Below are 17527 nucleotides of genomic sequence, written 5' to 3' on the forward strand. Positions count from 1 at the left end.
TTTGGAATGCTTAGAGTCTTGAATAGAGTTCACAGTTTGTTCCTTAAGATTCTGTTAAAGACTTTCTGGTAATCTACAAATGCTATTTGTATGTTGATTCACAATGCTTCTCCATTAATATTTTTAATGTAAAAACTGGGTCAATACTCACGATTGTACTTTAAAAAAGCCATTTTATTCTTCACAAAGTTTATCTTCAACATCTGATTTAGATTTTGAAAATAATAATCACGCATATAACATATAACCAGTATTTATGAGACTTATACCTCTGTAGTTTTCACAATGATAAGTTAATAAGTTAAAATGTATTAAAAGGGTGATCAGTTAAACAATGGTAATTGCCTTATTGCAATTTTCTGAAATTTTCCTTGCTGCCATCATCATCAAATTCCTGACATGTACACTCAAGGGCTGTACAGGATATGATAGTACTACATGAAAAATTTACATCATTACTAACTTATTATCTACAATTTTCCTCAAAATCAGTCTGTTACTTGTCAAGACTCCAATATTATCATTATTAGATCTTATATTTCTGTCTTCTAAGGCACTTTGTACCGTACCAATCCACCTATATCTTGGTCTTCCTCTGGGTGGTTTTCCTGCCAACCTGGCAGAGAACACTTGTTTTGCCAATCTTTCCTGGGCCATTCGGTTTAAATGACCATACCACTTGAGATTAGCTCTGCTAATGCATTTCTGGATGCGGACAATGTCAAGTTCTTTCCTAATATCCTCATTTTTAATATGATATTGCCATTGATGCCATCTGTTCACGACTTTAATCTTTCTCAGGATTCTCATATCTGTGGTCTCTAGTCATTAGTCAAGTGTTTTACTTCTGACCCAGCTCTCAGATCCATAAGTTAAAACTGGTTTGAACACTGTCTTGTATACAGCTAATTTAGTGTTCTGACTAATTTTTCTCTTATTCCATATGAAGTTATTCAATTGACTTACCACCATACCAGCTTTGTTGATTTTGTTGTCTATTTCCATATTTAAATTACCATCTTCAGTAAAAATGGTGCCTAAGTAGCTGAAAGGTTAGACTTGTTCCACAGGTTCCCCGTTCACAACATAGTTGACATTTTCAACAATTCTACCTATTTTCATTGTCTTTGTAATGCTGACCTTCATACCATATCTATTACAACAATTATTCAATTTAGTCAGGGAATCTTGCAAACTTGTAGTGGATTTATTTAGAAGTATAACATCGTCTGCATAAAGCAAACAGCTGACATTAACATCTTCAATGTTAATACCACTTTCCTTCATAATGTGAGCCATATAGATAATGAATAACAGAGGGAATGATGTACATCCTTGTCTCACACCAGATTTAACATTAAACCATCTTCCTGTACTTCCTTCAATTTTAACTGCTGATTTACAACTCAAATAAAGACTAAGTGTTGCTTGATATAATGCCCCATATAACTGTAGCGAATTGAATAGCTTCTCTCTTGGCATCTTGCCATATGCCTTTTCCAGATCAACAAAACTTGATACAAATATCAAATACAGATCTTTGTTATATTCCCATGCTTTCTCATCTATTTGGCCTGAATCCAGCTTGTTCTTCACCAAGCTTTTCTTCCACAATTCTTCACAACCGTTTCTCAAGTATATTTGCATAGACCTTGCCAGGAACACTCAGTAGGGAAATACCTCTGTAATTCTCACATTCAGTTTTATTTTCCTTTTTATATATGGATACTATTAGAGCTCTACTCCACTCATTGGGAATTCGTCCCTGTGTCCAGGCTTTCTGAACTATGCAGTGCAGCCACTGTAAGACTTTTATACCACCATACTTCAGCATTTCTGGTCGAATATCATCTACTCCTGCTGCCTTTCCACATTTCAAGCCTTTGATGGCTTTTTCTACTTCAAGTATGGATATGTATTTCTGACTGTATGCCCGTTGAGTGTTTTTTATCACATTGCTGTCATCACTGCTTGTTTCATTTAGCAATTTTTTGAAGTAATTACTCCATACTTCAAGGATATCTTTTTCCCCAGTTTTCATGTCACATTTATCATCTCTAACTCCTTTTCCAGTACTCTTCATCCATTTCTAAGCTTCTTCAACACAACCTGCAGAATATCTTACCACCTTGTAATTAAAATAAAAAGCCAAAAGGCTTTTTATTTTAATTACAAAACCTCAAAAAAGGTTGAAACCAGTCTGGGTAGTGACCTCCCCTCATAATGTAATGACAGTATTACATCTCCTAGGAGCTGTGTTTTACATTATGAGAGAATATCAAGAATAGTGAGGGAGCTTGCTCCATCTTTGCTTTGAATTGCCTTCGCCGATAGTTTTTCGGCATTGAAACTCATAGATCGTAGTTATCGATCTTGAGTTTCACTTACTGGCTATATAACAATATAGGATTCTTATCCATTTAATATCTTACCACCTTCTTGATATTTATTTTCTATGTTCATGCCAAAGTCCTCCCATGACTTTTGTTTAACTAGTTTTACACAGTGATTCGCTTTCTTACATTTGTCTCTGTATTCTCTAAGAGTAAAATCTGACTTATTTGCAAGGAACTTTTGATATGCTTTCTTCTTTTCCTTCACTGCCTCTTTAAGTTCCTGTGTCCACCATATGTTCTGATTTTTCTATCCTTGCAGACAAACTCACCACATGCCTCTCTGGCTGAATCAATCAGTGTTTTCTTCAAGGCTTGCCAGTAAATCTCCAATGTTTGGTTCCTGTTCTCAAACACTTTTGTTTTTTCTTTATTCTTCGATAATCTTTGTGTATTTAATCTACAGTTCACATCTGAGAGCTGCTCAATTTTTATTCGCTTTAAAACTTTCTTACATGTTATTCTTTTCAACATGAAATTCAATTTTATCCTGCTCAAGACTAAATAGTGATGGCTTCCAATTTCAAATCCTCTGTACACTCTGGTGTCCTGCACCAGGGAGAAAACATCACTATCAACAATAACATAGTCAATGAGACTTTTCTTATTCCATGCCTCTTCTTTCCATGTGAATTTGTGCACGTTTTTATGTTGGAACATGGTGTTAGTAATAACCAGTCCATGTCCTGAGCAGAAATCCAACAGATATTTGCCATTATTATTAGCTTTGCTCTTTTCTCCAAATTTTCCCAAAATATTTTTGTATGTCTCACAATCATTTCCTACTTTGCTATTTAGATCCCCAACAAGGGCCAACTTTTCCTTTTTCATTCTGTAAGTTGCTTTTTCTAAAGCCTCAAAAAATTCCTCAGCTTCTACCTTAGTAGAACCTTCTGTGGGACCATAGGCACAAATAAGTCCAATTCCTCATTCATATATTTGCCCACATCACTCTACTTGACATTGCCTGCCATTCAAGAAGATTAGCCTCATATTTTGTGTTGAATGCTATGGCTATTCCTTCTTTTCCTTGATTGTCATTGCCTGAATATAACATTTTGTATTTATTGCTCGGAAAGATCTCACCAGTTTTTGTCTTTTTTGTTTCAGTCACACCTATTATGTCGATCTGGTACTTATCTAATTCCTCAGCTAGCTCCATTTCTTTGCCATTCAGGCTTCTTATGTTGATAGTACCGATCTTTAACTCTGGTGATGTTGAGTTGGGGTGTGCTTTCAGATTGCTTTTCAAATTTGTTCCAGTAGCTGACCTCTTGCTGTTCGCCCTGGTTCCCTGGTGAAAACAACGGGGGCCTTGTTTAACCGGGCGATGCCCCAGTCAGCATGAAATTTTGTCATGTTGTACCATCATTTTCTGTATTGGTTTAAGCCAATAAGAATACAATTTGGTAGGCTAAATCCCAAATTTCCAGCCGATCCTCGTTCGCTCAGTATCCAGGTAGATACCCAACAGGGTGCACCACAAGAAGGTTAGGATTGGACATTAGGTGAGTAGCCCTGGTCGGTTCTCCACATTCCTTTAAAGGCTATGTGGAGGTCTCCTCTCAGTTATACAGCTTTGACCCTTAAGCACCCCCTTCCTTGCTGCCATATATTGTTAAATAATTTTAAAAGTTGTTTGACAAACAGGATGTCTGCATATTTTAATAAGTATTATATTTATTCCATCTTCTCCAGGGAATTTTCCTGATTCACATTGCTGTATTGCTTGTTGAATTTCCAGTAATATTATTTCTTCCATGGGGATAGATAGCAGTTAGCATTATATCAGTTTTAGTTTCATTACTATCTTGCCATAAGTTTTGGAAGAAGTCCAGCCTGGTTTTCTCTTTGATTATTTCAAGTTCACTTTCTAATGTACTTTCAAAACTTTACTTATTTACTTTGATAATTTATTTTCAAAATAATAATATTTTACTTTCAAAACTTATATCTCCATAGAGATGTCATATTATGACATCTCTATGGAGCACATGGACTCATCATGGGAGAGTGGTCTACACCAGCGCTTCCCAAACTGTGGGCTGTGGCCCCCTTGGGAGCCATAGGTTTTGTTGGGGGGGGGGGGGGGGGCTGTGAAATAATGAAAACAAATTTAAAATGTTTTAAAACTAAGTAGATTTTTTTTATTTTAAAAGAAACGTATTTGACTTTTAGTATTTATTATTTCTTTTTTGTTATTTTTTATATTTTAATGGAAAAATTCACACATTGGTGTTGGTTCACAAACTTTGCTTCCTGCGTATTTCGGTGCTTAATGAATATTAGTAAATACTGCTTATACATATGTTTCATTTCAAAGCAGTGGTTAATTGTATTTACTTTAAATGCTCTCCAGGGAAGCTCCAAATCTTCCTGTCCCTTTCATCACGTGTTCGCAATCAGGGTCTTTAACTGTTGATATTGACTTTATATACATATCAAAACTCGTTTTATATTATCACTGTCATCTGAGCTAGTTTTCTGTTACCAATAAAAGTTTCGCATATACTTCACACATGAAAAAAAGCTTAAACAAGTTCACGTGGGGAGATAGTAACTCGCTTGCAGTGGTAAACAACACGCCCTCCCTAACAGCCACTATACTGCATATAAAAACAAGTACTTTTATTATGCCAGTGAATAAGGTATGTGTAATATATTTCTCAACAAATAGTGCAATTAGAGACTGGGATAAAAACACACTAATTAATGAATCACATGTCCCTTCATACAGAAACTATGCTGTATAGACTGAAACAAAACCATATGTTGCATGGGCAAACACAGTATCTAACTAAAAACTATTTCTATTAATTAGATGTGTGTGAGTTCGATTTCCCAAGGCAGCAATAAAATTCAACCGAACGTGTTAAAATTTGTAAAAGTGTTAAAACTAAGTAATATATATATATAATGAATGTTATGGCAGTTTCACATATGGAATTCGGTTGAAGAGAGTTAGCATTTCAACTCAATTGCTAGCTATGCTTTTATCTTTCGGTTGCGCGATCTTTTGTTAATACCGCACCAATCATATACACGTTTTAATAACCTGCCTTTGCTGTCTGTTTCGCGTTAGGCTTAATTACCGTAAAGGGAGAAAAGTCACAAAAGAGAAAAATGTTCCTGGTCTGAGGATTCCCTTATTCAGGTAGTATTCACTAATTTCATGTTATCAGTCTGTGGTGTGCCGGTATCGGTAAGTGGTGATATTATTTGATCTATTATACGTTAAAAAATTTAACCCTGAGATGGATACGTGGCTGATAAAAAAATACCCACAAACAATCAGAAGAAGCAGAAACAGACTCAAAAAAAAAAAAGGACAGTATTTTATATTTTACCAAAACAGCCCGCATTGTCTTCAGAACCAAACGGTAAGAGGCAAAAAATGTAATATATGCATTTGATTTTTGCAATATTCGCTGTGTATGTTTTGTATTGAATATAAATACAATAAATATTATAATAATATATCTCTCTCTATTACGATTTTTTTTCAAGGGGGACCGTGAAATATTTTAATTTTTGCAAAGGGGGGCCCTGACATCCAGAAGTTTGGGAAGCACTGGTCTACACCATATGATCCACATTCTATATTACTTATCAACCATCGATACACCATGCCAGTTATCACTCACAAATAAGCTACATAATCCACCATTCACACACACACACATACATAACACCACCACTAATAGCAACTTTAGTATATTTTTTTACAGCCCACCAATGGTATTTTTTATATCCCCCCCACCCTTTTCCCCCCTCTTTTCTGTTGATAGTATGTTTTCTCTGGTCCCTGACTGATATGCCTGTGAGATAGAAAAAGACAAATTTCTAGGAGATAAAAGCCCTTCTGCCTCCATATGACAGTGACATTGGCTAACTCACCTTCAAATGATAAACTGTCTGTATAATGTATGATAGATTATTGTCATGATTGAGAATCAAACTAGCTTTTAACCGTAAGGTGTGCAGTGACCCATTATTCTTCCAATTACACTATGGAGACAATTAATAGATAATAATACTCCTCTTTTCCTTTTTCCTATTCAGTCTGTTCTGACAACATGATGATCCTTCCCCCCCCACCTATGTGATTATTCCTCCAATCTTTCCATTTCAAGTTTCAGTAACTCCTTTCTAAAGTAGTTTATTATCTTCAACTACTAATTTAAACCACAGAGTTTATTTTAACTTTGTGCATTAATACAAAGAAATGTTAAAAATTTTACATCCTCAGACGATTCCTTGATATCCCCCATGCATTGTATGATGAAAAGTGCTTGTTTAGGTGTGTTCTATCACCCCTTAAAGTTTGGCCCAAGAGTTCTGAATCACCCTGTATAGACTAATGACTTCACATCATTTGCTTGAGTATCCATTAATGCAATCCACATATCCTAACAGATCAGACATGTATAATGTTATACATTATGGGAAGGGCCACTATCCAAACAAGTTTTGACTTTATTGAGGTCTCATCAGTGGGAGCCAGAACCAAAAGTGAAAGGTTGAAGTAATGCAGAAGTCATACATCCAATAAGGTGTGACACCTTTTGACTACTTGTATATACAAATATGACTTCTGCATTACTTCTGGTCTGTGGAATGTTCCCTATGAGGATAGACTGAAGGAGTGTGGATTACAGAAGTTGGTTGATAAAGGTTGATAAAGGAGAAAAAGGGGGGGTATGATAGAAACATTTAAGTTGCTTAAAGGGTTTTACAGGAGACAGATGCAAGGGAAATGTTTCAGCACTTGGCTAGAGGGACCAGAACAAGGAGTCATCCCTAGAAGTTGAATAAAGGTGTGGTTAGTAGGGCTGCGAGGATGATATTTTTTGCTTGGAGAGTTGTGAATGAGTGGATTGTGTTGTCAGAGTCAGTTGTGAGTGCTTTGTTAACAGGTTCAAGGAGAAGTATGATAGAGTGGGTCTCCTACGATGAGTCTTTGGACTCCTTGGAGGTGCCTATATGATAATAATAATGTATACACAAATATCATGTTCATCTCATTTACTTAAAAAAATACAAATTATAGTGTATTAAACTATAATACATATTATAAATAAGGATATTAAATAAGAACTGACTTTACTTGATCATTGATACTGAGCAAAATGAACACTGTATTAAAATAAAACTTTTCATACACAAACTTTGTTTACTTACTCTCGGAGTTATAAAGATTAAACAAGAATATAATTTCTTTATATGTTTAATTTTAAAAAAAAAAGCAGCTCAAAGAGCAATCTGAAAAATATATATATAATTATTCCTTAAAAGAAAATTTAATTTTGCAGAATTAAAAAAGTAAATAAATAAAAATGCACTTAAAGGAATTACCTAGATACTGATGATTCATCATCAGAATCAGCATCTGAATCTTTTTCACCTTTACTTTCCTCAGGCTCTAAAACATCGCTTTCATATCCTTCTTTCAGTTTCTCAACAACTTCAATATGATCCAATTCAGCAAGGTATTCATCACCAAACTGATTACCATCCTACAAAATATTTTGCATTACGGATATAATAATAAATATAATGAAAATTATAAATATATTACAAACATAGAAAGCCTGAAAAAATTATTAACACATATATTTTTACAAATATAAACTACTTCTGTAGCTCAAGTGTTAATGATCATGTTGTTGTTGTTTTTTTTTTTTTTTTGGAAACCTGGGTATGAATTCTGTCTAGGATGCAGAAATCTTTATATGGGCCATCCCATATAAATCCCATCCCATATGGGCAAGTGAATGTGAGCTAGCTAGCCTAAATAGAAGTAGCAAGAAAGTGTTTTCCCTTGAAACTTGATATATTCAACCTGCAGATAACAAACAAGCCAGAAAACACACATAATTAAAAGATATATAAACTTTTTATATAGGATTGGCCATCCTGTCACAATGTTAAATTAATTTAATTAAATTAAATTAGAAATTAGCCTAAATAGAAGTAGCAAGAAAGTGTTTTCCCTTGAAACTTGTTGAAAGTTTATTTTTCACTTGGTTAGAGTATAATAAAATTAGTTTAATCCTTTTTCCAAGTGTGAGCAAACAAAGTTTGCGCCTGAAAGTATCTTCAGGACTGGGGTAAGGTGGTACAACACCAGGGCAACGCATTGCAAAGGTGGAGCAAGCTACCAACATTCCTATCTCAGTATCTCCTATAATGCAAAACACATCTCCTTGCGGATATGTCTAATGTTATGCATTAAGGGAAGGGCCACTACCCAGACTAGTTTCGACCTTTACTGAGGTCTCTTCAGTGGGAGCCAGGCCCAAGTGGAGATACCAGGCAGAAGCATTAGCAGGTCATCTCTACCTATAGGAGTTGCCAATTGGCCAACTTTCAACATCTTTCTCTAAATCCAGAGCAATTTATTAAAAAAGGGTGGCACACCAATTGGCAACTCCTATAGGTAGAGATGACCTGCTAATGCTTCTGCCTGGTATCTCCACTTGGGCCTGGCTCCCACTGAAGAGACCTCAATAAAGGTCGAAACTAGTCTGGGTAGTGGCCCTTCCCTTAATGCATAACATTAGACATATCCGCAAGGAGATGTGTTTTGCATTATAGGAGATACTGAGATAGGAGTGTTGGTAGCTTGCTCCACCTTTGCAATGAGTTGCCCTGGTGTTGTACCACCTTATCCCAGTCCTGAAGATGCTTTCAGGCGCAAACACTTGGAAAAAGGATTAAACTAATTTTATTATACCCTTGAAACTTGATATATTCAACCTGCAGATAGCAAACAAGCCAGAAAACACACATAATTAAAAGATATATAAACTTTTTATATAGGATTGGCCATCCTGTCACAATGTTAAATTAGATTTCAATAAAAACAGGTTACTTGGATGGGACAAGCTACAAGCATAACACATTCTGGATATATGAAATGGTATTGAAGATTTTAATATAAAAATTTATACAAAAAAAACAGAATCTAGCAAATGCTAAATGTGAACAATAATGATGTTTTTGAATTATACAGAAGAAAAATTCAATACTAGTTGATACCTACATGCCAGTTCCTACCACTACCTGGCAAAAAACTGAGGCGGCATCAAAACCCTTAAAGAGAAAGCCATTACAATATCAAGTGGCGATAATAAAAGAAACAAAGAAATATCTTATATTAAACATATTCTTCAAAAAATGGTTACAACATCTTGAATAAACCACTGTATACTTCAAGACAACAATCCAATGGCTAAAAAGATGCGGCTTCCTTATCTTACAGCAGAAATGTTACCGACAAAATGTCAAAAGTCCTTCTTCGAGTGTCATCTCCTATCAGAGGTCAGCGACCGCCTTCGCAAATTTTGACCGATCCTCGGCCACTCTAAACAGTCCCTCAGAGCTCATGCCAGTCCACTGTCTGATGTCTGTCAGCCAAGATTTTCTTCGTCTTTCTTGTCCTCTTCTTCCATTTATCTTCCCCTTTATAAGCAATTGAAGTATTTTATATTTTTCATTATGAAGTAGGTGACCAAGACATGCAGTTTTCCTTCTTTTTATGGTATCTAAAAGTTCATGTGATTTCCCCATTTGTTCCAGTACTTCCTGATTGGACGTTTTTGCTGTCAATGGGATTTTAACATTCATCCGTATAACCACATCTCAAAGGCCTCAAGTTTTTTTTATTGATGTTGTCTTCAAGGTCCAAGTTTCTGCACCGTACAGCAGTATAGACCATACATAGCATTTAACCATGCATACTCTAAGCTCTAAGTTTAAGTTGCAGTTACACAGTGCTGATTTCATCAGGAAAATATTTTTTCTTGCCATTTCAATTCTAACTTTTATTTCCATTTCTGGATTGCATTCTTCATTTAACCAGCATCTGAGATACTTAAACTTTGTCACTCTTTCTATTCATTTCCCATTTAAAGAAAGTGATGAATTAAGAATTGGTTTCTTGCTTATGACCATGAATTTAGTTTTGGTGATATTTATTTTTAATCCCATTTTTTCACTCTCTTCATTCACTAGTTCCAGAAGATTTTGAAGATCCTGAATACTGTCAGCCAGGAGAGCTGTGTCATCAGCATATCGAATGTTACTGATGATTTCACCATTTGCATTAATCCCTTCCTCTCTTCCTTTTAAGATTTTTTGAAATATGGCTTCTGAGTAAATGTTAAAAAGAAGAGGTGACAGCACACATCCTTGCCTTACTCCTCGTTTGATGTTAATGGGATCTGTAATAATGTCATCAACTTGAACAGATGCCTTTTGGTTCCAATATAAGTTTTGAATGATCCTGATGTCTTTACCATCTAATCCAATTCTCTTTAATAGTGCAATCATTTTAGTATGTTGGACTTTATCAAATGGTTTCTCAAAGTCAATGAAGCAAATGAATACTTCCTTGTTTTGATCAATATATTTTTGGAATAAGATATGAGAGCAGAAAAGAGCCTCTCTTGTTCCCAAACCGTTTCTAAAGCCAAACTGGGTATCACTGATGGTGTCTTCACATTTTCTACATATTCTTTTTTGAATTATTTTCAGGAACATTTTGAGAACATGACTCATTAGGCTGATCATTCTATAGTCATTACAAGTTTTCACATTTGTTTTTTTAGGTAGCATGATGAAGGTCTACTGTAACCAGTCTTTTGGGAATATGCCTGTATCGTAGACCTTATTAAATAGCTTTACTAATATAGTAATGTTGTCACCTTCTAATAACTTTACTACTTCTGCTGGTATTCTATCAGGGCCTAAGGCGTTACCATTTTTAGCTGAGTTCAGCGCACATTCTACCTCTGATCTTAGAATGCATGGACCATCCATCTGTTCATAAGTATTTTCTGGGTTCTGTCTGTTATCAGAAAAGAGTTCTTCTACATATTTCACCCATTCTTGAATTTTGTCATCTTTTTCTGATATTATTTCTTCCTTTTTGTTTCGAAGGACACATAGTTGTTTTTTCTTAAATATACCTGAGGTTTCTTTCAGCTTTTTGTGTAGATTAAAACTGTCATGCTTTTCTTGTAGAATTTCAATTTCTCTACATTTTTCATTCATCCAAATTTCTTTTGCTTCTTTGATCTTGCCTTTAATAATTTTTTGAACTAACTCCTTTATATTTTGTTGGACTGCGATTTTTATATAATCTGCGTTGATCCATGAGAGAAAGAATTGCGTCAGTTATCTAAGTATCCAATTGCTTGTTTCATTTAGCAGTTTTTCAAAGTAATTACTCCATATTTCAAGGATATATTTTTCTCCCATTTTCATGTCACCTTTATCATCTCTAACTCCTTTTACAGCAGTCTTTCTTCCATTCCTAAGCTTCTTCAACAACCTCCAAAATATTTTGCTATCTTCTTGATATTTATTTTCTATGTTCCTGCAAAAGTCCTCCTATGACTTTTGTTTAGCTACTTTTACACATTGTTTAGCTTTCTTACATTTGTCTCTGTATTCTCTAAGAGCACAAGCTGACTTATTTGCCAGGAACTTTTGATGTGCTTTCTTCTTTTCTTTCACTGCCTCTTTTACTTCCTGTGTCCACCATGGAGTTCTAATTTTTCTATCCTTGCAGACAACTTCACCACATGCCTCTCTGGCTGAATCAATCAGGGTTTTCTTCAAGGCTTGCCACTGAATCTCCAAGGTTTGGTTCCTTTTCTCAAACTCTTTCATTTTTTCTTCAATAATCTTTGTGTATTTTACTCTACAGTTCACATCTGAGAGCTGCTCAACTTTTATTTGATTTAAAACTTTCTAACATGTTATTCTTTTCAATATGAAATTCAGTTTTATCCTCCTCAAGACTAAATATTGATGCTATTTCATATGAACATTTATAGAATGTTCATTTGGTCTCTGCAACTTGTGTATAGAATACATAAGTTGCAGAGACCAAATGTCTTGTCTCTATAGTGTGTGTGTGTGGGGGGGGAGAGTTGGTAAAAGATTAATCATTTATCAATCTAATTGTTCTCCTCTTTATTGAGTCAAGCATTTTGAGGGAGCTTTTAGCAGTCCCGCTCGAAATGTGAGAGCAATATTCGATAGTTGTGTGGATTTGTGAGTTGTATAAGGTTATCAGCTGTTCAAAAGTGAAGTAACATCTTGAGTGAAAGAGAAATCCTAGTTTTCTGGAAGCTTAGAATGCACTCACAGTGACTCACAAAGTGGACTCACACTTAGGCAATGAAATTTTATTTCCCACCTAAAGATAATCACAAACATCCATGCCCATGATGAGATATGAACCTGCAGCCTGTTGCTTGGAGAGCAAGTATGTAAACCACTTGACTGTTCACTGCCAAAAAGCTGATTCTCATTATAATGAAAAAAAAAAAAAAATATCTTTATATAGGCTTTTCAGTGGAACGTGAGTTAGCCAATCAGATAGGGAGGTACTACCATTTTTCTTAGAAACGATATATATATATCCTAGAAAAAAAAAATCATCTGTCAGAAAATACATGCAATTAACAGACAATACTGCTGTGCATGTCTATGTAATTCTTTGCAGGAAAATTTCCCAATTCCCCACTGACATTTCATCATGGGGAAAAATTCTTTGCAAGAAGTTAATTTATTATTTATTTAAATAGATTTTATTTAGCATTTTTTTTAAATAATATTTTTATTCTGTATAAAGCAAAATTAATATTTTGTATTTTACTTATGTGTGTCAGTTCTCTAATTTCTGTTTATTTCTTAAAATTACTTTTCCCCTTTTTTCAACTTAGATACTACATTCCGTAAATGGGACATTAATAATTTTACAATCAGACAACTGAATCCACTTTTCCTGCATAGTACAGAAATTTTGAAGGTTATTATTGTTTTACAGGGCTAGTATAAGACTATATGTGCACCTCTGAGTAATTATACTAAAGAAAATAACTGCAAAATTAAATAAATCCTTTCATGATGTAAATCATGCTACAGTAAATTTTTCTTCATAGCTGAAATACTAGTCTTCACCTTGTCACAATACTAGTGTTTTATGAAATGAAACTATTTTAAAAATTGATATTTGAGTCTATTTGTCTAAAAAATTACAGTTAATTAATAGATAAATATGATCAAATATCAATTTTTTATCAAATATAATCAAATAAAAAATTAATAGACCAACTACATAGTTAATTAATTCTAATGAGTATTAATTCACTATGTGGCTGGAGAGTGGGTACTTAAGCATGCAGCCAACAATTCCAACTACAGATATTTCTGATTACAGTTTATTTTCAAACTGTCCACAAGAAAATTATTAACTCTGTAATAATTTTCTTGTGGAATTTGATATTATCAATTTGATAATATCAAATTGATATTATCAAATATCAATTTGATATTTGATAATATTTATTAATAATTTGATAATGAAATTATTTCAGAGAATATACTGGGAATACTAGTATCAGGAAATAAGGTAAAGATAAGTGTTTCAGTCACAGAGGAATTTTGCATTCAGTTGATTTATACCATGAAACGATTTATGTAATGTATATTATTTCTGGGAAAATTCCCATTGACATTATTAACTTAATAAAACTAGTAATCTCGGCAAACTTCTTCAAGTTCAACAACAACATGTACATACAAATCTTCAGACTCCCCATGGGCCAAAACATCAGTGGACAACTAGCGGAATTATTCCTGGCACATATAGAATCACTTCTACTCCACCCTTCCCTTCCCCCCGGCATCACCTTTTATGGCAGATACGTAGACGATATTCTGTGCATTGGTAATCCCACACACATCACCACCTTAAAAACATCCCTAAACAGCTACAGCAACAGATTAAAATTCACCACAGAAACTGAACAGCACAAATCCATCAACTTCTTAAACTTGACATTAACCAGAACACACAACAAAATAGCCACGAAAATATACCACAAACCCTCACACATCGGAAACTACCTCCATTTTCACTCATACCATCTGTATTCTGTTAAAAAATCCGTCATCTTATCACAATTCATAAATGCTTACAAATTTTCAACCAATCAAAATAGTCTAAACGCTGAAATAAAAAAACTAACACAGATCTTCTTAAATCGCAACTATCCTACACAATTGATTAACTACGCAAACAAGACGGCAAAAAAAACGCCAAAACAACCCAACTACCAAAACGAACTTCCCTACACAAAAAATTACCAAACTACCATACACCCAAAACACATACAAAGCCTATAAATACATCTTCAAACATACTGACTACAAACTGGTATTCACCACAAGCCAAAAACTGGCAAACCTCCTAAAATCCACCAAACCTCACACACAAAAAGAAATATTTGAACAGCACAATGAAGTCTATAAATTTCCCTGCCAAAAAGACTGTGACATCACCTACACAGATTCCACCATCAGGTCTTGCCCATAAAGACCTGATGGTGGAATATATCAGGTCTTGCCCATAAAGACAAGACTACAAGAACACTTCCGTGACTGTAACATCCCTATTCCAGAACATTTAAACACTAAAAAACGCAACATCAAAAAGAAAAATCGTATACAAAACACAGGAAAAACGGAAATAGCTGTTCACGCCCTTGAACAAAAACACACCCCGCAGATAGACAAGGCCATCATAATAGACAGACAAGACAATGAAACAATGCTCAGAATATCGGAAACAATAGCTATAAAGTGTGACGCGAACTCTATCAACGTACACAGGCCCTACATAATCTCCGAGGTTTGGAAGCTTCACAACATAAAATTGAGGTCACAACCCCGACCAATAGGAAACAACACAAACACCTCTAATGCAGAAGCACTCACCCGACCTGACATAGCTTCCACTTTCCCAATGTGTTCAGATGACGACCACGAATAGTCGAAACGGTCCACACCCCGTCAACCACCTTTCCCCTCCCTATTTTAAAAAATTAACCCTTTCACTTTTTCCCCACCCTATATAAAAGTATATGTTTCTATATATTACGAAAAAAACCCAGGTTTTTCTAACTTATTCTACCAAACTGCCTACCCCCCCCCCCCACACACACACTCTGCAGTTTTCGACATCGCAGACTGAGGAAAAGCCACAACACCGAGAAAAAGGTATGTGCAATTTTCTATTCCTTAGGCTACATATACTTTTTAGTACATCTACACTCATAATGCCCTAAGAATCAATGAGTAAATAGCCAATGACATTTAAACAGGGGTACTCCTAAACTGAAGCAGGCAAAATAGCTGTAATTATAATAATGATTTATGTAATATATATATATATATATAAATCGAATAAATTGGGAATAAATGTGTGAATAAATCAAATGTGAACTATAGACTAAAATACATAAATTATTGAAGAAAAAATGAAAGAGTTTGAGAACAGCAATCAAACCTTGATTGTTTCAACATTGAAAACATTGAAACAATCAAGAAAACATTGATTGTTTCAGCCAGAGAGGCATGTGGTGAGGTTGTCTGCAAGGATAGAATAATCAGAACTCCATGGTGGACACAGGAAGTTAGAAGCAGTGAAGGAAAAGAAGAAAGCATATCAAAATTCCTGGCAAATAAATCAGCTTGTCTCTTAAAGAATACAGAGACAAATGTAAGAAAGCTAAACACTGTGTAAAACTAGCTAAACAAAAGTCATGGGAAGACTTTCATAAGAACATAAAAAATAAATATCAGGAAGAACGCAAAATATTCTGGAAGCTGCTGAAAAAGCTCAGAAATGGAAGAAAGGGTGCTGTAAAAGGAATTAGAGATGATAAGGGTCACATGAAAACTGGATAAAAAAAATATGCTTGAAGTATGGAGTAATTATTCAAAAAATTGCTAAATGAAACAATCAGCGACATTACAGAGGTAACAAAATATTCAACAGGCATACTTATTCATACTTGAAGTAGAAAAAGCCATCAAAAGCCTTAAAAAGGAAATCATCTAATAAGGAAATCATTTCTGGTCGAATATCATCTACACCAGCTGCCTGTGGAAAGGCAGCGGTGTAGATGATATTCGACTAGAAATGCTCAAGTATTGAAGTATAAAAGTCTTACAGTGACTGCACTGCATAGTTCAGAAGGCCTGGACAGAGGGACAAATTCCAGATGATTGAAGTAATGCTCTCATAGTACCCATATATAAAAAGGGAAATAAAAACTGAATGTGAGAATTACAGAGGTATTATTATTTAGGCTATAAAGCAAGTGTAAAAAAAATTGTTTTCATCAATTTACCTAGAAGGTAGCTCAGTACTTGACTGCTTTTAGAACTCATTATTTTTTTTCTTGTATTATACCTATTTGTATGTGAAAAAACCATAAATTTCTGATTTTTAACTTCAGAGTATCAACTACCTATAATGGAAGTTCAAACCAATAAGCAAGAAAGAAAGTGACTGCAGATGATTATGAAAAGATGTTTCATAATGACATTTGTGTACAGTGACAGTACAGGGAATCTGCGACCCTACCACTTATTCTAGCAGAAGACATCATTGCCAAAACCATATGAGGTATGGCAGTGACCATACGGCATCTGCGGATGTCAAATGCAAAAATTTTTTTTTCTGAGTTCAAATCATGTTGCCAAGAAAAACAGAATTTTAAGTGGAGGAATTTTTCATGAAACACTACTACTTTAACAATGAAAGCTTCCATCTGTACTCTGTGTATTATACTATATAAGCATTAGGGATAGTGAGTTAGTTATAAGTCTGCTTAAAACTTTTTACCTTGAAATTATACAGAACTGAATTTTTGACTGTCAATATTTTTCTACTTTAACAAGAAGATTCACATTTTGTAAAAGTTTATGTTATTCAAAAATTCTATAAGAATCTGATGAGTAGGTCAAAAATTACAACACATTTGTGGCACTTCTGATTTTAGGCTTATGCAAGCTAGACATAATTTTGTTTTTTTCTAATTTTGCCAACGGAAACAGTTCTAAGTGAAAAACAAAACTGAAACTATTTCAAAAAGTTAAACAGTGATCCTAAATACCAAACTTCATTAAATTCCATCTAACTAGTTTGGACTGATATGTGGATATCTCATAATTTTGTCAAAAAATAATCTGAATAAAACCAAAATTGAACCAAGCCAATATAGACATCTTCTCGTGTTAACCTAAATTTCAAATTTGATTTGATGCAG

At 34.5% G+C, this 17527-nt stretch overlaps 1 protein-coding gene across 1 annotated transcript in view; it reads right to left on the minus strand.

The window, feature by feature from the left end:
* Positions 1-17527, minus strand: part of egg (SET domain bifurcated histone lysine methyltransferase eggless) — a 625200-nt gene that overhangs the window by 168025 nt on the left and 439648 nt on the right. Inside the window, exon 20 of the mRNA XM_090414562.1 lies at positions 7749-7909. Within this exon, the coding sequence (XP_090270688.1) occupies positions 7749-7909 (161 nt within the window). The remainder of the gene's footprint in view (positions 1-7748; positions 7910-17527) is intronic.

Source organism: Typopeltis vanoorti, chromosome 25 (genome assembly GCF_054136105.1).
Source record: "Typopeltis vanoorti isolate ZY-2024b chromosome 25, IOZ_Tvanoo_1.0, whole genome shotgun sequence".
In the NCBI taxonomy this organism is placed as follows: domain Eukaryota; kingdom Metazoa; phylum Arthropoda; class Arachnida; order Uropygi; family Thelyphonidae; genus Typopeltis; species Typopeltis vanoorti.